General features: G+C 42.5%; 1 protein-coding gene across 1 annotated transcript in view; it reads right to left on the bottom strand.

Moving 5' to 3' along the window:
- Positions 1 to 20,382, bottom strand: part of LOC306968337 (flotillin-2) — a 51,676-nt gene that overhangs the window by 16,834 nt on the left and 14,460 nt on the right. The window contains exons 4-5 of the mRNA XM_079563680.1: positions 20,048 to 20,171; positions 7,337 to 7,455 (exon numbers count right to left, since the gene is read on the bottom strand). Of these exons, the coding sequence (XP_079419806.1) occupies positions 7,337 to 7,455; positions 20,048 to 20,171 (243 nt within the window). The remainder of the gene's footprint in view (positions 1 to 7,336; positions 7,456 to 20,047; positions 20,172 to 20,382) is intronic.

Genomic DNA, 20,382 nt, shown 5'->3' with positions numbered 1-20,382 from the left:
GTCAAGTTGCAAACATGGTTTTCTGGCCAGAGACAACAGGGGAAGATGAAAGACCCTCCAATCATCCCATCCCAGCTTGTATTACCCCCACAGGGACTACGAAAAGGATTTATTAAGGTAAACACGTTATTTAGTACTGTTTTAAATATATTTTGTGGAAATTCTGCATTTGGGTCCTATTTCCTCGTTTCACCACTCCAATCGTAACATTACCATGTTCTTGAGACAATAATAAAAGTAACTAATGGCTCGTTTCCACCAGCCCTACCCTTCTCTACTCTACTTGGCCTGGTTGTGTTTCCACTATTCTGTAGAATCTGATACTGTATCCATGGTTACCAGGGTGTGTCCATGGATATGGCTTTGCTTTTGACTGTATCCATTGGAAACTGTACCTGCTTGGCCTGGTTAGTACCAGGGCCAAGCAGGTACTAAAAAAAGTACCAGTTAACTGTAAAGTGGGCTGGTGGAAACATTTCAAATGCAGGCAAAGTAGAGCAGGGTAGAGTAGAGTAGGTGGAACCGAGCCATAAGTGTCTAATTTAATAATAATAATAGTAATAATAATACATTTTATTTGTAATACACTTTTCATTCAATGAATCTCAGAATGCAACAAGAAAACACACACATTTAAAAACATCAACAATTATAAGCTGTCTTAAAAAGCTTCGCTTTAAAAGAGTATTTCTCACAGCTCCATGGGGAGGCTGTTCCAAAGCCTTGGCGCCCATGGTTCGGCACTTGGTGGCAGGAACATGAAGGTGGAGGCTACTGGATGACCTGAGGGTGCGGGTGGAGGGTTTCCATGACATGAGCTCCTGCAGGTATTGAGGAGCGTGACCAGTGATGCATTATGGGTGAGCAGCAGGATTTTGTAATCGATCCGGGCAGAAACCGGGAGCCAGTGCAGTGAAAATAGAATGCGTGTGATATGTTTCATACTTCCTGGCTTGCACAAGTAGTCTAGTTGCACTGTTCTGTATGTGTTGGAGCCTTTGGAGCTCTTTGGCAGGGACACCAATAAAATGTTCGATGTAGTCCAGCCTTGAGGAAATAAAGGCATGGATAAGTTTTTCTGTGTCAGGAATGATTAAAGGAGGAGGGAGTTTTGTTGTTTTTGCACATAGTCAAATGCTTATACTGTATTTGGTGATTTAACCTACAATATAAAGAGTTTACAGACTGGATTTGGCCCATAACCATCAAACACTGTTTGTTTCTGCCTTCATGAACAGTAACGGTCACTGCTGTCACATTTAGGAGCAGAACAGTGCATTAATTCAACGCACAATGTTAAAACTGGCCTTGAAAATTCCTCTAAATATTTTCATGAGTTAAGTACAGATAGGTAACATGTAACTATACAGTTGACATTGGCACAAATTCATTTTATTGAGATTTTTTAGGAGAAAAAACGGCTTAATAGCAAATGCTAACCGATACATGCAAACCAATGGACGCAAAGCTAACATTAGTCACAATGCATAATGCACCGTTTTAATATGAAAAAGTCCATTAAACAAGTTTTAACATTACTGAAATAGTTCAATTATTAGTGCTTTTGAGCATGTTTACTGTATACCTGTTCTTGTTTTAATTAATTGTGCGACCACAATATTGTCTGTGTGACCAAATGAAAAAGTTGGTAGGAGGGGAAGCGGGGAGATACGAGCGCCAAATGTCTGCCGCCTGCACTCTGCATGCTGTCCAGGAAAGTGACGCTACAGTATGTCCGGAGAAGCTGGGTCGCCTGTGCTCTCCATGTAGCCGGGATGAGAGTCTCGAAAGTCTGGGAAGGTGTTGTTATGTCTGGAGAAGCTAGGCCGCCTGCTCCGGAGCTTGAGGCTGGTGAGCAGGGCAGTGTGTGGATGAGTGTCCGCAGAAGGCAGGAGGGGAAGCGGGTAGACACAAGTGCTGTTCACATCCTGGCCCCAAGTGTGGGCGAACAAAATAAGTTGGTCACTGAACTGCGTTGGTGAAGTAGATTGCCCTGAAGCGGTGGAGGCGAATTCACTCTGGCAACTAGGGCTGAACGATTTTGGCAAAAATCAATATTGCGATTTTTTTCAATCAATATTGCGATTTTGATTTTATTGCGATTTTCCGCTAATAACTTTTTGTTGCAATACAATTAAATATTTACAACTGATTTAATAAAGTATTACTTACTCTTAAGTCCTTTATAATCACATGGAATATACTTTCAAATAGTCCACATAGTCATTTAGCCTACATAATTTCCAATAAGCTTATATTGATTTTTTTTTTTTTTTGTAAATAGCCTAAATAATTTCTTGCTATTTGCTCTTGTGTATTAGTCAGTCGTTGTGAGATAAGTTCTTATCTTTATCCAAAACATTCCCAAACATAAGCCGCAAAGGACTCTCAACAAGCAGCACAGGCTCAGCTTCATCTTTGTGGAGACAGAGATGTGTGAATCCGGAGGAAAGTTTACTGTGATCAGTCCATCAGAGCAGGTAGCACTGCAGCTAACGCAATGCTAACGGAGGAAAAAGTATTAGTCCTTAGCGGTGGCTGCATTATACACGCTGATATTTTCACAGTACATCCACGATCTACCGCGCACCTTAAGTAGACAAAGTAAACAAAAGCATGAGGTGGAGTGCGGAGCCGGACGTCGGTGGCCTCTCTTCCTGCTACATTCACTTCTATGGGCCGTGGCCATCAGCTGCATGGGCCGAAATCGCGTTGTGTAATATCGTGATAAAATCGCAAATGCGATTAATCGTTCAGCCCTACTGGCAACAGGGGCGAGTAATCGGCATGATAGAAGCCTGTGCAGGGCTCAACATTAACGGTTGTCTGCTTGCCCGGGGCAGGTATACATTTTGTGCAAGTGCCCAGTTCTCCCTGGTCGCCCGATCGGGCAAGTAAAAAACACAGACAGCAGCAGAAGCCGCGTGTCCCAACATTTATTAATCTGCTATTATTTTACGGCAACACGCTTGCCGAAAGTTTATCCTCTTTGCATCTTCTCTGAAGAGTGGCAACATGGGACAAAAGAGTTCTTCAATCTGTCCTTGGAGCATGTTAGAGAGGAGTCTGGAGCTCACAGCGCTTCTCTGGCGGGAGAAGACTGAGTTAAGGGGGTGGCTCTGATTGGACAGGATCGCCCTGATCTTAGAGATCCTGAGTCAAGGCCCAGACCAACCACCGAACCCGCCTTCCTTAGGAGCTGGTTGGCCTCTGCAGAGAGGGTGGCATCTGGCGGAAATCCAGCACCACCTCCTTGGTTTTTGCTGAGTTCAGGAAGAGCTTGTTGTCCAAGATGGATTGTATTAAAAGTACTGGAGAAGTCGGTGCAGAAGATAGAGGACTGCATTCTCAACCCCTCCACCTTCTCCTGGTAGGCGAATTGAAGGGGGTCCCTCGCCGTCTCAACCTGGGGTCTCATGATCTACAAGACCAGTCACTCCAGTGTTTTTATCATGATTTCAATCATTTCACGATTTAGGGGAAGGATACAGAAAGCTGGCCCGAAGTGGTAGACCACTCTGCCTCTGAGCTCCTTAAAGGGGGGGTATTGTGCAAAATCGATTTTCAAGCTTTACATCATGTTATTATGTCATTCCCTCATTAAAACATACCTGAAGTGTTGCCTTGGCACATTCACGTAACTTTGAGTAATCTGAAAAAACTCTGATGGCATTTTAGGGATAGCTTTGCCTGAGTCCTCCTGGGAACGCCTCCACCTCCTGGAGACGCCTCCGACCTTTCGTCACCAGCCGAGTAACCAACCACTGCTCCTCAGCAGAACCCCCTCCCCGCAGTGTCTAGCCCGGAGATGTAAACAGTCAGAGTCATCATGGAGGATTAGCTTCATGTGCTGTGAACCGGAGTTACAGCAGCTCTGAGACTTTTACAAAGACACACATCAGTGTTTCTGTTACCTAAACACCCAGGATTCATAGTGGTAGTAGTAGGTAGTTGGAATTCTGTCAAATCAGGCAGAAGCTGTTTTGTTTCTCATTATTGTTTTATAACATTTTTGAATTTTACACTGTTATAAGGACTACATATTTCAATCTGATCTAAATCACAGTGTGCAGATTCTGCAGAACAATGTTGTTTGCACATGTTTAGTCAAAAAAGCTGATACCATTGCTGTTTTAAAGCTTTACAAACACGTTCTGTGTAGGGATGGCCGATATATCAGCGCCGCCGATATTATGATTTTTATTTTTATTTTTATTATTTACTGCACCGTAATGTCGTAGTGCACCTGAATGCAGCAGCAGTGTAGACGGGCTGCACTGACCTGACTGGGGAAACAGGTTATTCAAATTATCTAAAATAAACAGTGGCTCCTAAAAATAAAGAACCTCCAGCATAAATCAACCCGTCTCCAAAAGAAAGTATGTTTTTACTAAGTTTAAACAAAGTGGAGCGGATACTTGGACACCACAGAGATACAGAGCCACAAGTTGCTGCTGTAACAAACTGGACTAAAACTGCCTCCATGGACATAATTTTGAGTCAGGATTAACAGGAATCATTTTCTGATGGATTATTTGTCGCTACATCTCAGTGGTGAGTGTCGCAAAAGTTTCTCCGTCCTGACGCAAGATTTATATCTTTGTTTGTTAGCGCTAGCATAGCTTCTAACAGGCTAAAGGCTACAACATGTAAACATTACCTTTCTGTCATCACGGAGGTTCACTACAGTGATGATAATAGCTTTTGTCATGTTAATGACCAGTGAAAACGAGGCGTTATGTCCGCATATTTAATTAGATGCATTTGTGATCGTTAGTGCATTTATCATTGAAAAATGCAGTTCAAAGCTCTTACTAATCTTGTAAATATACTGTTTGCCTTTTGCCAGCTCTAAACCAACTCTAAATCTTCAGTCTGGCCTCATAAGTTCAGTATAAGGTGCTGTTAAAGTGACATGATGCTATTTTTTGCAATTCCAAAGTTTTATACAGAGCAGTGTGTCCTCAGAGAAGTTTATCAGATTTGTTTAAAGTTAAAACATGTAACTTAAACAACATGGGAGGCTACATGTAAATAAAATGCAATAAATAGTAGCATAGCATATTCCCAGTGCCAGTGTTTCCCATTAATATAGGACTTGGGTGAAAGTATAACAATAAGTAGGTCTGAGTAAATATTTAGCCAAAAAACAAATTACATTTCTCTCCAACATTGCATTTGGTCTTTTTAATATTTTTCTAATGAAAAGGATTGTTTGTTTCATCATGGTGTGTGAGATGTGTCCCAGGCATAAGCATAAGACATTCCAATAATGGAACAATTTGCAAACTTTACCACATTTGTGTAAGCCTTTATATTGACTTTTAACGTCGAAATAAATATCGGCAAATATCGGATATCAACCACAGCAGTGAGGCAAATATTGGATCGGATATCGATATCGGCAGAAAATTTTCACCCATTCCATCCATTCCATCCCTAGTTCTGTAATCAGTTTGTTGTTTACCAGTTCATAATTCAGTCTTGCAGCCTAAATATGAGAGAAGTAAATGAAAGTTTAAATGTATTTGAAATGCACTTTTCTGAGTACTCGCTGTTTTATTTCAGTGTGTGTGTTGTGTGTGTCCAATTTTTTTCTGGACAACCTTTTCTTTAACTTTGACTTTAAAATATGAGTTCCATTCAGGTTTCATGCCATTACTAGCATAAGCTAAGCTATAAGGCTGCATCCCAGATTTAAAAAAAAATAAAAAGCAACTTACTGCAATTTTATTCAGTTTTATTCTTATTCTTCAGGATATGTTCTGAAAGATTCCTTAATAAGCCTTGTTCGAGATTTTAAATTACTTCAGAAGCCCTAAGGACTGCCATGGTGAAAACATTATTGGAAATCTTGTGAAATTTGTATGTGTGGGTCAGTGTTCTGTTTTGATTGTCGACATTGAGTTCGACTAAGGATTACTAACACAAAATAAAAGGCAGCTCCAGGTATGATTTTAATGATGATATGACAATGCAAAATTGTTAAAATCTCTAAGGACAGTCATCATTCCAGACGTTAAAGACCACCTGGGAGAAGGATTTAGGGTTGACCTTCGATGAAAATGTATGGTCAAACATATGTGAATGCACATATTTCAGTCACACGGAGTCGGGTCGCGTAGTGTGGGGGGGTCACGACTGGACTGACGTTCGAATCGTGTAGTGTGGGCGGTAGAAAGATGCGACTAGACTCCAGTCGTAGGAAATGTGGTTAAACAAAGGTCAATTAAAAAAAAAAAAAAAAAATGTTTGATTTTTAAGCCCGATTTTGGACGCACGGGAGAAACGTGGGTGATTTTACCGTCCCAAATGTGAATGACAGAGAGTTATAAAGACAGAAAAACACCGCCGCGCCTCCTTTTTTTCACTTCTCTGTTAAACCAGTGGCACAAACAACTCATTTCATGGCCACAGCCCCACACACGAAACAGCACAACTTTATTACCGAGTTTGGAGACGAACTGTTCAGCTTCACCTCGCCGCTAACAGCTAGCCTCTCCCCGCTTCCTCCGCTCGCCTCTCTCCGCTTTCTCCGCTGTCTCCTCCGCTGTCTCCTCCATCTCGAAGGCTGAGGCCCATCTCCTTTTCTGATTAAATCCACTGAAATACGTCCCACTTCTTCATGTCGCCAACTTTTATCTCCATTCGACAGAACTATAGCCAAGTTGAAGGCTTCGTAGTAGCAGTAGCCTAGCACTAGGGTTGGTCCATATCATACCGTGCACGGTAATACCGGTATAGAGTTTGGACACCAGTGTAAACTTTCATACCGCAGTAGATGACATCATTTGCATTCGCAGCTCATGTCAGAACCACACGGAGATGCTGCGCTCAGAGTCACTCAAAGCAGCAGCATAAACATGACTGTGGAGGCTTCAGGGGCAGCGCTTAAAGAATCTAATGATATGAAGGAGGTTTGTTGCTTTTGTCGCTCATATTTACGAGGAAAGGCCTCAAGATTTGCGTCTTGGATGAACTCCGGAGAGTTGTAGCATCGCCTAGCTCGATAGCTAACTTTCTGGCGCTAACAACAACAAAGACAACCATGTTGCAAAAGCAGTTAAAGGCCAATAATATCCTTCTCATCACAAGCGCTCACATAAATCTCAGGACAAGCTCATATACGTACTTCTCCCCCTCTCTATTTTTCTTTCTTTACCTCCTGCGTGCGCGTGTGTGCGTGCGCGTTAGTGCGCGCATGCGTGTGTGTGTGAGAGTGTGTGTGTGTGTGTGTGTGTGTGCTGTCTGTACGATGATTTGATTTTGAGGATCTGGTGACCATGCACCAGGAAATTAAGTGTGTGGCATAAAAATTAAAAAAAGATCGAAGTACCTTTATGGTGAAGCTCAGAATCTCGATGCCCATCCTGCCCACGTCAGGAGCAGCCACCTCCCTCACCAGCTGGGCAAACTTGTCCCTGTCCTGGTAGATCTGCTCCACTGTCAGGGTGCCTGCAAAGACATTTTATGCATACAATTTATGCCACAATTGCCTGTATTTTCAGTAGCAAAATCAAAATGAGAGCAAAATGAGCAAGAATTAGATAACAAAAAATCCCAATGAAAAAACGTTCAAAAATATTGTTAAGATGTAATCAAAATACCCCTGAAATGTATGCGTGTGCGACTGTGCGTGTGTTTCTCCTGTCTTTAACCGCTGCTTCCCAAAAAGGATATTACCATATTTGGGTTACAGCGTCATTTTAGTCATTTTGTGCTTCACGTATCCACGTGAAATATGTCGAGATTTGTGAATGAATAAGGGTAATTCTGTTCCAAATCTGGTCAGAATCTTCCCAGGTGACCCTCTCAGATTTGGATGATTTTTTTATTTATCTTTTTACACCTGCAGTGTCTCAACTTAAAGCTGAATTACCCATTTCCTCCTGTTTTCAAACTACTGTACATTGCAAACTGTATTTACAGTTTGCATATGACAACAGAAGAAATGTACTCTATAACTAAAGAAAACAAAGTAGGTTTCTGATTTTTCCACTTTTGATACCATGAGAGGAGGACGTAGTGGTCTAACTGACTTGGGATGTCCCCAAGTCAGTTAAAATAAGCATGGACTACCAACAAGGGTTAACAAGTAATAAAAATATGCTATGTTTTTTAATGCAGATAGGGAAACACCGGTTTTGTTTTTTCACAAACTACTGCCTTCATAATATTGTAAATGTACTCTACTTGAAGAAAAGTTATGTGATGTCACATGACCATATGTGGTGTGAGGAGGGATTGGGAGAGCTAAAAATGGGCACATCTCATTTTTTCTGATACCAGAACTTTAACGCAATTTGGTTTACAACACCGACAACAGAACAATGCTATTTTTTGGTACCTTTACAAAATTATTAATTATTTAGAACCATGAAACTTTAAGATAATGTTCATTCATTCCATAATTTCAATTGATCTTTTTTTTTCTTCACTGGAACAACCAAGTGGCATTCTTTTATAAAGGGGTGCCCTTCAGGAGATGCGGGCAGGAAAGCAGATAAGAAAAGAAGGTAAGAAAAGCAGATAAGAAAAGCAGATAAGAAAAGAATCCAAACTTTAGTATCCAATACAGTGATTTAGTTTTAGAACATGCTACACAGTACCCAAGCCTAGATATGTCTCACTGTAATATTGTGGACTGTTACAAATTATTGTAATAATTTCCTCCATCCTTTATTAGAACAAGCATCCATTCAGGCATCTATAATCTATAATATAAAACGCAATCTCAATGGCCGCCGCCATGTTTATTTCCCATACCAACTTTGAAGCTAAGCAGGGAAGGGCCTGGTTAGGACTGGGATGGGAGACCGTTTGGGAACACCAGGAAGCCTGGCGACAGTACTGAGAGTGTGCGTGGTTGGTGGTTGGGCTGATGTGCGTATTATTACATCCGCGGCCGGCCCCCACGTGACGGTCCCACAGGCCGCGGGCATTGACCACGGGTCCATATGGACCGCGCTGCTGCTGTCCGAGGACAACCCGCCGGAAGTGAACAACACTAATCACTCGTAGTTTATGATGAAGTGAATGATTTGAATCAACAAGCATGTGAGCTCCACCCAATGAAGGGGTCTTTTGCAGACACTTGATTTATGGCTGTAGTGGGACACCTATCTCGATTCAGGAGTCTACCCGTTGAGCTTCAATTAAGAATACTTTTTTTGACCTTCTCTCTGCACTTGTTGACACTAAGTTTTGTTGAACTGTGTCGTTGAATCCTAATCATTCATACATAGTTTGTGTTGAACTCAATCTAAGGAAGAGTGCAAACGAAGCAGCCTCTGCTCCAAAGGAGGTACCCACACCGTAAGGGGCAGCAATGGCCCACCGTCAAGCGTTCACCCCATCATAAAGCCACAAACGCGGTGCACGTTGCGTGGTTTTCATCATTGAAAGCTCAACTGTTTGACCATTCTCCAATTGAAAATGGATGCAAGAGGACAACAATGGGAGGTACACCATTTATTTTATTTTTTTAAACTGATGAAGCTAAGATTTCTTGTGAGGTAATATCATGTCAAACTACAAACACAGTGCAAATTTTAATATTGCAGATATTTACTTTCATCTGACAGATGCATGGCTGAAGATGCGACTTTTTGGTAAACATTCTCTTCTTATTTCTTCAATAAAAAAAACAAATGAAGGCGATACGCGATTGGCATATTCATGAAATATGTTCCCAACATCATATATTAACATAAAAACAAGGTTGCCAACCCATAACATTCCGGAACCCATAACATTTGCCCTCAGGCAAACAATTAAACAGATGCAGCTCATGTGCATATGGAGCTGCGTCTTGTCATCCACACACTACACGCTCACTAGGCCAAACTACGCCTGATATGTGGACTGTCTGCACCTTGCCTGCTCAGGGCAGCTGGTTTTTCATTTAATTTTCACCTGTGGCTGGTCTTTTTCCTACTTTTGTTTTTCGTTAAGACACATGTTCTGGTATATTATTATACTTTACTTGCGTTACTTTTCTGGTTAAATTTCGTTGGCTTCAAAGCCTTTTGGCGGTGATGACGGTGAGGAACTCGGACAATAGAGGAGGAGAACATGGTTCACTCAGACTCCATGTCCTCAACCTCCCTCGGAATCTGGTTGAAGCTCTTCTGGAGGTGGGAGTTGAAGACCCGATAGACCCTCACAGCACGCTTGGGCCTGCCAGGTCTGACCGGCTTCCTCCCCTGCCAGCGGATCCAACTCACCACCAGGTGATGATCAGTTGACAGCTCCGCCCCTCTCTTCATCCGAGTGTCCGAGACACGCGGCCGGAGATCAGACGACACAACTACAAAGTCAATCATTGACCTCCTGCCTAGGGTGTCCTGGTGCCACGTGCAGTCGTGCACTTATGGACGTGTTTCCCACAGATTTCAAGGAGACTGTGGTGGGAAAGAGTGCCCCCTAGAGGGGTTCCAGGGGCCCTTCCCCCGGGAAATTAAAAAAAAAAAAAATTAGATGCGTTTTTCTGCATTCTGGTGCATTCTAAGCAATAAATAATAGCTATTTTTGGCTATTATGCTTCTGTGAAAAGAATAATTTCTGGATAATATACACAGGGTACAGCTTTTTTTATCAGGGTATCTGCAGAGTTGGACAAGTCAAATTTAAGAGTTTTTTAAGAATTATCTCCATGTTGTTTCATATTGGAGTTGCGCATTTTGCTGCAACTCTCCCACGACAGTATTTGCATGACGGACATCTTTCAGCGACAACAACACCTTGGTCATCTTTTGGACCTGGTTTAGTCCAGGTTTAGTCCAGGTTTAGTCCAGGTTTAGTCCAGGTTTGGTCCTGGTTTAGTCCAGGTTTGGTCCAGGTTTAGTCCAGGTTTAGTCCAGGTTTAGTCCAGGTTTAGTCCAGGTTTGGCCCTGGTTTAGTCCACATTCTAACATAGGACAGGGTTTCCCACTAATACATTAGTTTGTGGCGCCCCGCCAAAGGCTATTTTTAACCGCCACAGTCCCGATCAGCCATCTCCCCCCAGGTTTGGTCCTGGTTTAGTCCAGGTTTGGTCCTACACAATGTGCCAATGCAGTGCTGTGTTTCTCCTCTTTGCTCAGCTCAACAAGCCCTGTTTAGTCCAAGTTTAGTCCGAGTTTATTCCTAGTTTAATCCTGGTTTAGTCCAGGTTTATTCCTGGTTTAATCCTGGTTTAATCCTGGTTTAATCCAAGTTTAATCCTGGTTTAATCCAAGTTTAGTCCAAGTTTAATCCTGGTTTAATCCTGGTTTAATCCTGGTTTAGTCCAGGTTTAGTCCAAATTTAATCCTGGTTAATCCTGGTGTGGTCCTGGTTTAGTCCAGGTTTAGTCCAAGTTTATTCCTGGTTTAATCCTGGTTTAATCCTGGTTTAGTCCAAGTTTAGTCCAAGTTTATTCCTGGTTTAATCCTGGTTAATCCTGGTGTGGTCCTGGTTTAGTCCAGGTTCGGTCCTGGTTTGGTCCTGGTTTAGTCCAGGTTTAGTCCAAATTTAATCCTGGTTAATCCTGGTGTGGTCCTGGTTTAGTCCAGGTTCGGTCCTGGTTTGGTCCTGGTTTAGTCCAGGTTCAGTCCTGGTTTGGTCCTGGTTTAGTCCAGGTTCAGTCCTGGTTTGGTCCTGGTTTAGTCCAGGTTCAGTCCTGGTTTAGTCTTGGTTTAGTCCAGGTTTGGTCCAGGTTTGGTCCAGGTTTGGTCCTGGTTTAGTCTTGGTCCAGGTTTAGTCCAGGTTTGGTCCTGGTTTAGTCTTGGTTTAGTCCAGGTTTGGTCCAGGTTTGGTCCAGGTTTGGTCCTGGTTTAGTCTTGGTCCAGGTTTAGTCCAGGTTTGGTCCTGGTTTAGTCTTGGTCCAGGTTTAGTCCAGGTTCAGTCCTGGTTTGGTCCTGGTTTAGTCCAGGTTCAGTCCTGGTTTGGTCCTGGTTTAGTCTTGGTTTAGTCCAGGTTTGGTCCAGGTTTGGTCCAGGTTTGGTCCTGGTTTAGTCTTGGTCCAGGTTCAAGTCCAGGTTTGGTCCTGGTTTAGTCTTGGTCCAGGTTTAGTCCAGGTTTAGTCCAGGTTTGGTCCAGGTTTGGTCCAGGTTTGGTCCTGGTTTAGTCCAGGTTTAGTCCAGGTTTAGTCCAGGTTTAGTCCTGGTTTAGTCCAGGTTTGGTCCTGGTTTAGTCCAGGTTTAGTCCAGGGTTGGTCCTGGTTTAGTCCTGGTTTAGTCCAGGTTTAGTCCTGGTTTAGTCCAGGTTTGGTCCAGGTTTAGTCCAGGTTTAGTCCAGGTTTGGTCCAGGTTTAGTCCAGGTTTGGTCCTGGTTTAGTCCAGGTTTAGTCCAGGTTTGGTCCTGGTTTAGTCCAGGGTTAGTCCAGGTTTAGTCCAGGTTTGGTCCTGGTTTAGTCCGGGTTTAGTCCGGGTTTGGTCCTGGTTTAGTCCAGGTTTAGTCCAGGTTTAGTCCAGGTTTAGTCCAGGTTTGGTCCGGGTTTAGTCCAGGTTTGGTCCTGGTTTGGTCCTGGTTTAGTCCAGGTTTAGTCCAGGTTTGGTCCTGGTTTAGTCCAGGTTTAGTCCAGGTTTAGTCCAGGTTTAGTCCAGGTTTAGTCCTGGTTTAGTCCGGGTTTGGTCCAGGTTTGGTCCAGGTTTGGTCCAGGTTTGGTCCAGGTTTAGTCTTGGTCCAGGTTTAGTCCAGGTTTGGTCCTGGTTTAGTCTTGGTCCAGGTTTAGTCCGGGTTTAGTCCAGGTTTAGTCCTGGTTTAGTCCAGGTTTGGTCCTGGTTTAGTCCAGGTTTGGTCCTGGTTTAGTCCAGGTCTAGTCCAGGTTTAGTCCAGGTTTGGTCCTGGTTTAGTCCAGATTCGGTCCTGGTTTAGTCTTGGTCCTGGTTTAGTCCAGGTTTAGTCCAGATTTGGTCCTGGTTTAGTCCAGGTTTAGTCCAGGTTTAGTCCAGGTTTAGTCCAGGTTTGGTCCTGGTTTAGTCCAGGTTTGGTCCAGGTTTAGTCCAGGTTTAGTCCAGGTTTAGTCCAGGTTTGGCCCTGGTTTAGTCCACATTCTAACATAGGACAGGGTTTCCCACTAATACATTAGTTTGTGGCGCCCCGCCAAAGGCTATTTTTAACCGCCACAGTCCCGATCAGCCATCTCCCCCCAGGTTTGGTCCTGGTTTAGTCCAGGTTTGGTCCTGGTTTAGTCTTGGTCCAGGTTTAGTCCAGGTTTAGTCCAGGTTTGATCCTGGTTTAGTCCAGATTCGGTCCTGGTTTAGTGTTGGTCCAGGTTTAGTCCAGGTTTAGTCCAGGTTTGGCCCTGGTTTGTCCTGGTTTTGTCCTGCTCACTGAGATCGAGAAACAGCAGCGCTGTTACAGTATTTATGGATAATTAGAGTCTTCTCGGTTTTAAATCTTTAGCGAGCCGTATTTCAATCATTCTGCAGCCATTTCTAAAAGTTTAAAATGTGTTAAGGAGCACGGAGGCTGCAGTTTCTCTTTCTGCTCATCTGGGTTAGCAAAAGAGAGGGAGCGAGGGGGAGACAGTGCAGACGCTGCTGCAGGACTGAAGGAGTCACGTCGGGTCCAAAGTTTGGATCCAAGTTTCGGGTTCGGATGGGTTGGCACATGGGTCCGGATCCAGACTGAGGTCGCGAAGCTGCCTTTTTTTATGTAATAATAATACGCTACTTAAACAGTGAGACAATGTTTATTGTTTATTGTTTATTAATGGAAAGCCCCTTGAGATGTAGCATCTCATTTTCGAGGGGGTCCACAAAACAGACAGAAACCAGAAATGGCACTAACAGCAGTGTGCACAGCTTACAAGCAACAAAACAAACAAAACAATCATAGGAGAGACAACAACAAAACAGTTACTCAACACAATTCCAACTAACATGACACAGAGAAGACAAGACAAACAGAAATGCTCCATCAACCTCCCTCCTCCCTCAAATCCAGATAATAACATTATAGCAGGTCGTCCTTGTATACGGTGTAAATATTACAAAAATAAAAATGAAGATAACAATTACAAGAAGATTAAAATACAATAACAGCAACAACAAAAAAACAATAATAAAAATAATAATAACAACAAACAAACAAAAAATTAACAAAAGTAAAAAATAAAAATAAAAAATAAAAAGAGGCTATTTAAAACAGAGACAAGGAGTCTTAAGATAAATAAATAAAGATGCTCTAAACCTAGTGAAAGATGTTAAGGATCTTATTGAGACGGGCAGCCTATTCCACTCTGAAGGAGCCTTCTAGCAAAAGGCTCTACATCCAACTTCTTTGTAGATTAAGGGCACAACAAATGAAATGCACTGAGTTCTTCTCAAAGAGTATGAAAATGTTGCAGGAGTTAGCAGTTGTTTTAAATATAGGGGGGAATCAAAATAAATGCATTTAAATATAAGTAAAATCCAATGATATTGACGTCTATTGCATGGTTTCAACCAATTAAGTTTTCCAAATAATTCACAATGATGTGTTCGATATGGACATTTAAGAATAAATCTGCAAAGAGAGTTGAACAGTGTGTGTAATGGTTTTAGGTATTGCTCAAATGTATTTTGGTAAATTATATCTGCATAATCAATGATAGGTAAAATTAACTGCATAATTATTCTTTTTCTGACTGCTTGGGTAAAGCAATTGACAGATTGAAAGATAGGATTCATAGTGGAATAGGTTCGTCTTATAATGTAGTCAATGTGAGGTTTAAAGGTTAATTCTGGGTCAAGCCACAGTCCTAAATATTTTACAGATTCTACATTGAGAATGCTTGCTCCGTCTTTAAATTGAATACTAAAGTCTGAGAGGGAAGTAGATCGTAATTTATAGTGTGTACCAAAAAGCATAGAGCAGGATTTTTTCATATTAAGTGATAATTTGTTGTTGTAGAGCCAATTTTGAACCTTATTAAAATCCAATTGCAGCCGACTTCGAAGCTGAGAGAGATCAGGGTGGGGGGTGTAAAGAATAGTGTCATCGGCATATAAATGTATAGAACAGTTGGAGATGACTTGTGGAAGATCATTAATAAAAATAGAAAACAATAATGTTCACTCCTTATTTGTCCTGTAAAACCTGCGCCTCTGCTGCAGATGTTGGTGTTGGGTGAGAGACAGAGGGGGGGAGATGGCTGATCAGGACTGTGGCGGATAAAAATAGCCTTTGGCGGGGCGCCAGAAACTAATGTATTAGTGGGAAACCCTGTCCTACGATAGAATGCTCTTTTTAGACTTTAGCTCAGCATTCAACACTATAATCCCGCAGCAGCTAATACACAAACTGCTCCACCTGGGGGTCAACACATCACTGTGCAACTGGCTGCTGGACTTTCTGACGGGGAGACCACAGGCTGTACGTGTTGGTGGCAAGTCCTCCAGAACCATCACACTGAACACTGGTGCTCTCCAAGGCTGTGTGCTGAGCCCCCTCCTGTTCACTCTGCTGACCCATGACTGCACTCCAAAGTACGACTCAAACCTCTTCATCAAGTTTGCAGACGACACAAAAGTGGTGGGCTTCATCAGCAACAGAGACGAGTCAAACTACAGGAGTGAGTGAGCAGTCTGGCCATGTGGTGCACACAGAACAATCTCTCTCTAAATGTGGAGACAAGACAAACAAGATTGTTGTGGACTTTCGAGGAGCACAGTCCAGCATGCTCCTCTAACAATCAACGGTGCTGCAGTGGAAAGGGTGACCAGCACTAAGTTCCTGGGTGTGCACATCACAGAGAAGCTCTCCTGGACCATGAACACTACATCACTGGTCAAGAAAAGTAATCAGCGTCTCTACTTTCTGCGCAAGTTGAGAAGAGCCAGAGTCCCGGCCTCGGGCTATGTCCAACTTCTATAGAGGGACTATAGCATCCTGACCAGCTCCATCACTGTGTGGCAGGGCTGGACTGGCCATCGGGAGATTAAGGAGTTTCCCGGTGGGCCAATGTACTTGGGCCATGGTCCCCAGGCTGTTGTGCAGTTCAAAATAATTTGAGCGCACACAGCAGCATGGTGTTAGCCAGGTTAATTAGAATCTCTATCATTACAGAGATGCAATTACACAACTCCTCCAATAGAGGGATGCAGAGGTTACATTAGCCGAAAATTCTCTGTCATTTACGGAATATTTTTTACTTTGACGGAAAATTTCAAAGGCCGTCCGTCATTTTGAAGGATTGAAAATCAAGCCGTAACGAAAATAAAGACGCAGCTCTGCTGTTTTTCAGAGCGCGCGGGGCTCTCTCTCTCTCTCTAACGTTTCACACCGCCTCTTATCTTGGATGAGCTCTTACAAGTTGTATCACTGCCTTGCTAGCTAACTTTCCTGACCCGGGCGCTAACAACAACACGGGGAAGAAAACCACGATGCAAACGCGGTTAAAGACTAATAATATGGAGTGCTCTTCTCACGTAAATCTTAGGACGAGCTCATCTACACTGCGTTCCAAATTATTATGCAAATGACATTTTTCTAAGATTTTCTAAATTGTCAACTCAAATGAGAGTCAGCATAATTTTCAAGTCTTTAACTGGTAGAGGATCATTTAAATGTGGTGGAAAAAATGTCCTAGTGATAGCAGTATTTTTTTCAAAAATAAATATAGTAAAAACCTCAAAATCTACTGTTCCAAATTATTATGCAACTCATCATTTCAATACATTTTAAAGCTTGTAATTAACTGAAAATTGTCATTTGTTGAATTTGTAGCATTAGGTCATATTTACTGAAATCAAAAGCTATTTCAATCCAAAAAAATATTAACAGGTCAAGTTATATTTTACCAAAGGAGCCCTTGTGTGAAGCAGCTTCAAAATTCTTAAATCCATTAAACTTGTGAGTTTTTGTAGAGTCTGCTTGGATTTCTTTGCAGGATGTTAGAATAGCCTCCCAGAGCTGCTGTTTGGATGAAAACTGCCTCCCACCCTCATAGAAGTTTTTTTTTGTTCAGGCTCCAAAGGTTCTCAATAGGGTTGAAGTCAGGGGAGGAGGGGGTCCACATCATGAGTTTCTCTCCTGTTATGCCCATAGCAGCCAGTGATGCAGAGGTATTCTTTACAGCAGGACATGGTGCGTTGTCATGATGAAGATGATTTTGTTCGGGAAAGCACGGCTCTTCATTTTGTAGTATAGAAGACAGTGGTCAGTCAGAAACTCCACATATTTTTCAAAGGTCATTTTCACACCTTCAGGGAGCCTAAAAGGGCCGACCAGCTCTCTCCCTTATGATTTTGGTCCAAAACATGACTCCGCCCCCTCCTTACTGACGTCACAGCCTTGTTGGGACAATGTGGCCATTCACCAACTATCCACTACTCCATTGATTTGACCATCCAGGGTTACACGACCTCATCAGTGAACAAGACTGTTTGAAAATGAGTCCTCATGTATTTCTGAGCCACTGCAGCCGTTTCTGTTCATCAGCATTCAATGAACACTGTTTAGGGGAGGCCCGGATAGAAGGTTTATGCACAACTGCAGCCTCTGGAGGGTCCTACACCTTGATGTTCGGGAGACTCCAGAGGCACCAGCAGCTTCAAATACCTGTATGCTGCTTTGTAGCATCTGTTCTCTTAATCTGATGTGTTTGTCTGGCAGAAACCGTCCATATTGTGCCATTATCTGCACAAACCGGAGTGTGCTCTGAATCATCCTTCATCTTTCATGAAATATTGAAGGTTTTCATACCTAGACCAAGGCATTCAACTATTTCACGCTTTTCATCAGCAGAGAGATCCTTTTTCTTTACCATATTGCATGAAAATGATGATCTGCTTAATAAAGTGGAATACCCTTTTTTAGTAGTTTTTCCCTTAACTGGGCTTAACCTGAAAACTAACCATCCCAGGTCTCTGAGATTAATGTCAGTGATTCATAGAGCCCCAAGACACGATACCATCCATGAGTTTCATTATTATTGTTTTTTTTTTTACCTTTTTTGACACAAAAATCCAATTTGCATAATAATTTGGAACGCAGTGTATGTCCCCCCCCCCCTCTCTCTCTTTCCCTCCCCGTGTGCGTAGCGGGCGGCCGTAGTGCAGTGATGGAACTGGTAAACATTGTCTCGTTCACCCACCGTTTCTTACATTCCATTAAAATTGAAAAAAAAAATGCAACTAATAAGCTCCACTTTACATTTGTATTAGCGTAATCTGAGCCTTGATATTGAGGAGCAGGTGACGCTCTGAAAGTCGTGTCCTCTGAGACTTTTACGCACGAGTTTATGCACATTTCTGCTGCAAAATGTACCGTGACTGTTCAGATCAGGTTTAGTTTAGCTCCATTTATCCTGCAATCTCACATTTTTACTAACATAAATAACATGCAGCCTATATACAGTATATAAACATCTATTAAAAAAACGCTTATGAGAGATTATTCATGAAGGATAAAAATTGCTCATGACGGAGAGAAATTATCCCGAGCGAAACCACTGGAGGGATGTGACGCCTTTTATACCCTTCTGGTGGCACGCTTTCTTGAGTTATGGTTTCCAGATAATCTCGTATAATGAGCAATGGGCCTCTCGGACATAACACTCATGCCCCTCACAATGCAAATATAAGTGGAAATATATAACCGCACACGTAGTCCGGTAGTTAAATCACTGGGATATCACTCCGCTGTGGGCATCGCCCATCGCATTTAACCATATTTGTCTGGATTAGTAAAGTCAAACATAAAAGTTTCAGTTGGGGGGGCCCAGGTGTGAGCGACTCCACCGCAGCTGTTTCCATAAACAGTTGAGCTGGTTGAGCTAGCTAGCTAGCTTCAGGTTAAACAGCGTAAAAGTGAAATAACTCCTGCCCACGAGTGCCGCATATCAGTGTTTACTTCCAGGGAAAAGTGTTTCCGGGTTAGTCCTGTTGTTTTGTGACTCTGTGCTGATGTTGTGTCGTTGAGCCTGACTGAGATCCTCGTAATAGCTGCAGAGAATGACTCGCTCTGAGACGAGCCTTCAGTGACCGGCTAATAACCCACACAAAATAGTCCCGTAGTCTGGCAGATTTAGTGAGTTTAGTCAATGAAAAAAACATTTATTATAAATGTTACGTTTGTGGGACCCTGGTATAAGCGGATTAAACAACGAGGAGCCGCATTAGACGCTTATATGTAACACCCTGAGAAGTGCATGCTGGGAGTTGTCAGGTGACTCCGTCTTGCACCTCGTCGTCAGTGCGTGCAGTTTGGAAATCTTCTAGTTTCCATTGAAAGGATTTATAATGTTTGGCCTTTTTGGGACTTCTATTCTCACTCCACACCTCTCTAACTCCATGGTGAGTTTTACCATTTCATCTTCAATCTACAGTGGGATCATTTGGTTGGTTTTGAGAAGTTTATTTGTGTTGCAGTCGCGAGTGGAACTTCATTAATTCATTCATTTTAAGATGGTTAAGTAATTTTACAAAAGTACCTTCAAGTTATTAATGACAAGATTAAAGTGTTGAGTGCTATGAGGTGTTATCTTGAATTCGACAGAAAATAGCTTATACTATTTTAGTTCAAGCCAAGGGCTTATTGTTTTGCTCATCACCTCGACTATTGCATTGAATATGACTACCTTTTTTTTAGAGGGCCGGTCTTGACGCAAAAGTCCCGGGACGATTTTTTCTGCCAGTCCAGCCCTGCTGTGTGGCATGGCGCCAGCACTGCCTCCTGCTGAAGGAGCCTCCAGCGCATCGTGAAAGCAGCGGAGAAGATCTGCGGAGCCCCTCTCCCCTCTATTACGGACATGTACTCGACCCGTCTCACCTGCAAAGCCATCAAAATCGCCAGGGACCCTTTGCACCCATCACATAGTCTCTTCAAGGTTATGCCTTCAGGGAGGAGACTGCGGAATGTACAGGTCAGTTCCAGTCGACTGAGGAACAGTTTCGTACACAGTGCCATCGGGCTGCTGAACTCTCTAAAATGTCAATTAAATATATTTATGTTTATGGTCCATAGAGTGGCAAAATTTTGAAAAGTTAAAGGGGGGCCCTTACTTTTGCATACCACTGTATTGTGACAACACTAACCATAACCATTGACTAATGAATGAAAGCAGATGTGGATGCAGGAGTGTGTGATGAATGGATACCCAATATGGAGCGCAGGTGTCCCTCGAGAGTGTGCAGAAGAACAGCTTTGATCTCCATCACACTCTTGCCCATAAACTGTTCACACGCCACAGCCAGCAAGTCCTGGTCGGTCATCACCTTCACCTGAGCAACACAATCATCTGTCAGCAGTCCATACACAACACTAACCAAGGCTATTCATGGTTTTCAGTGACATTAATTCAAAACAAATCATTTTTTTTTTTAAATAGGATACAAGAAAAGTCATTCAACTTTACAAATTAATATTTTGTACTAAATAATACTTCAAATTACAGTAATAATAATAACTAGAACATTTTGCAATTGCTGCGCA

The sequence above is a fragment of the Gobius niger genome (assembly GCF_951799975.1).
Source record: "Gobius niger genome assembly, chromosome: 1".
Classification (NCBI taxonomy): Eukaryota; Metazoa; Chordata; class Actinopteri; order Gobiiformes; family Gobiidae; genus Gobius; species Gobius niger.
The sequence above is the reverse complement of the archived record's forward strand: the minus strand, read 5'-3'. Positions and strand labels throughout refer to the sequence as shown.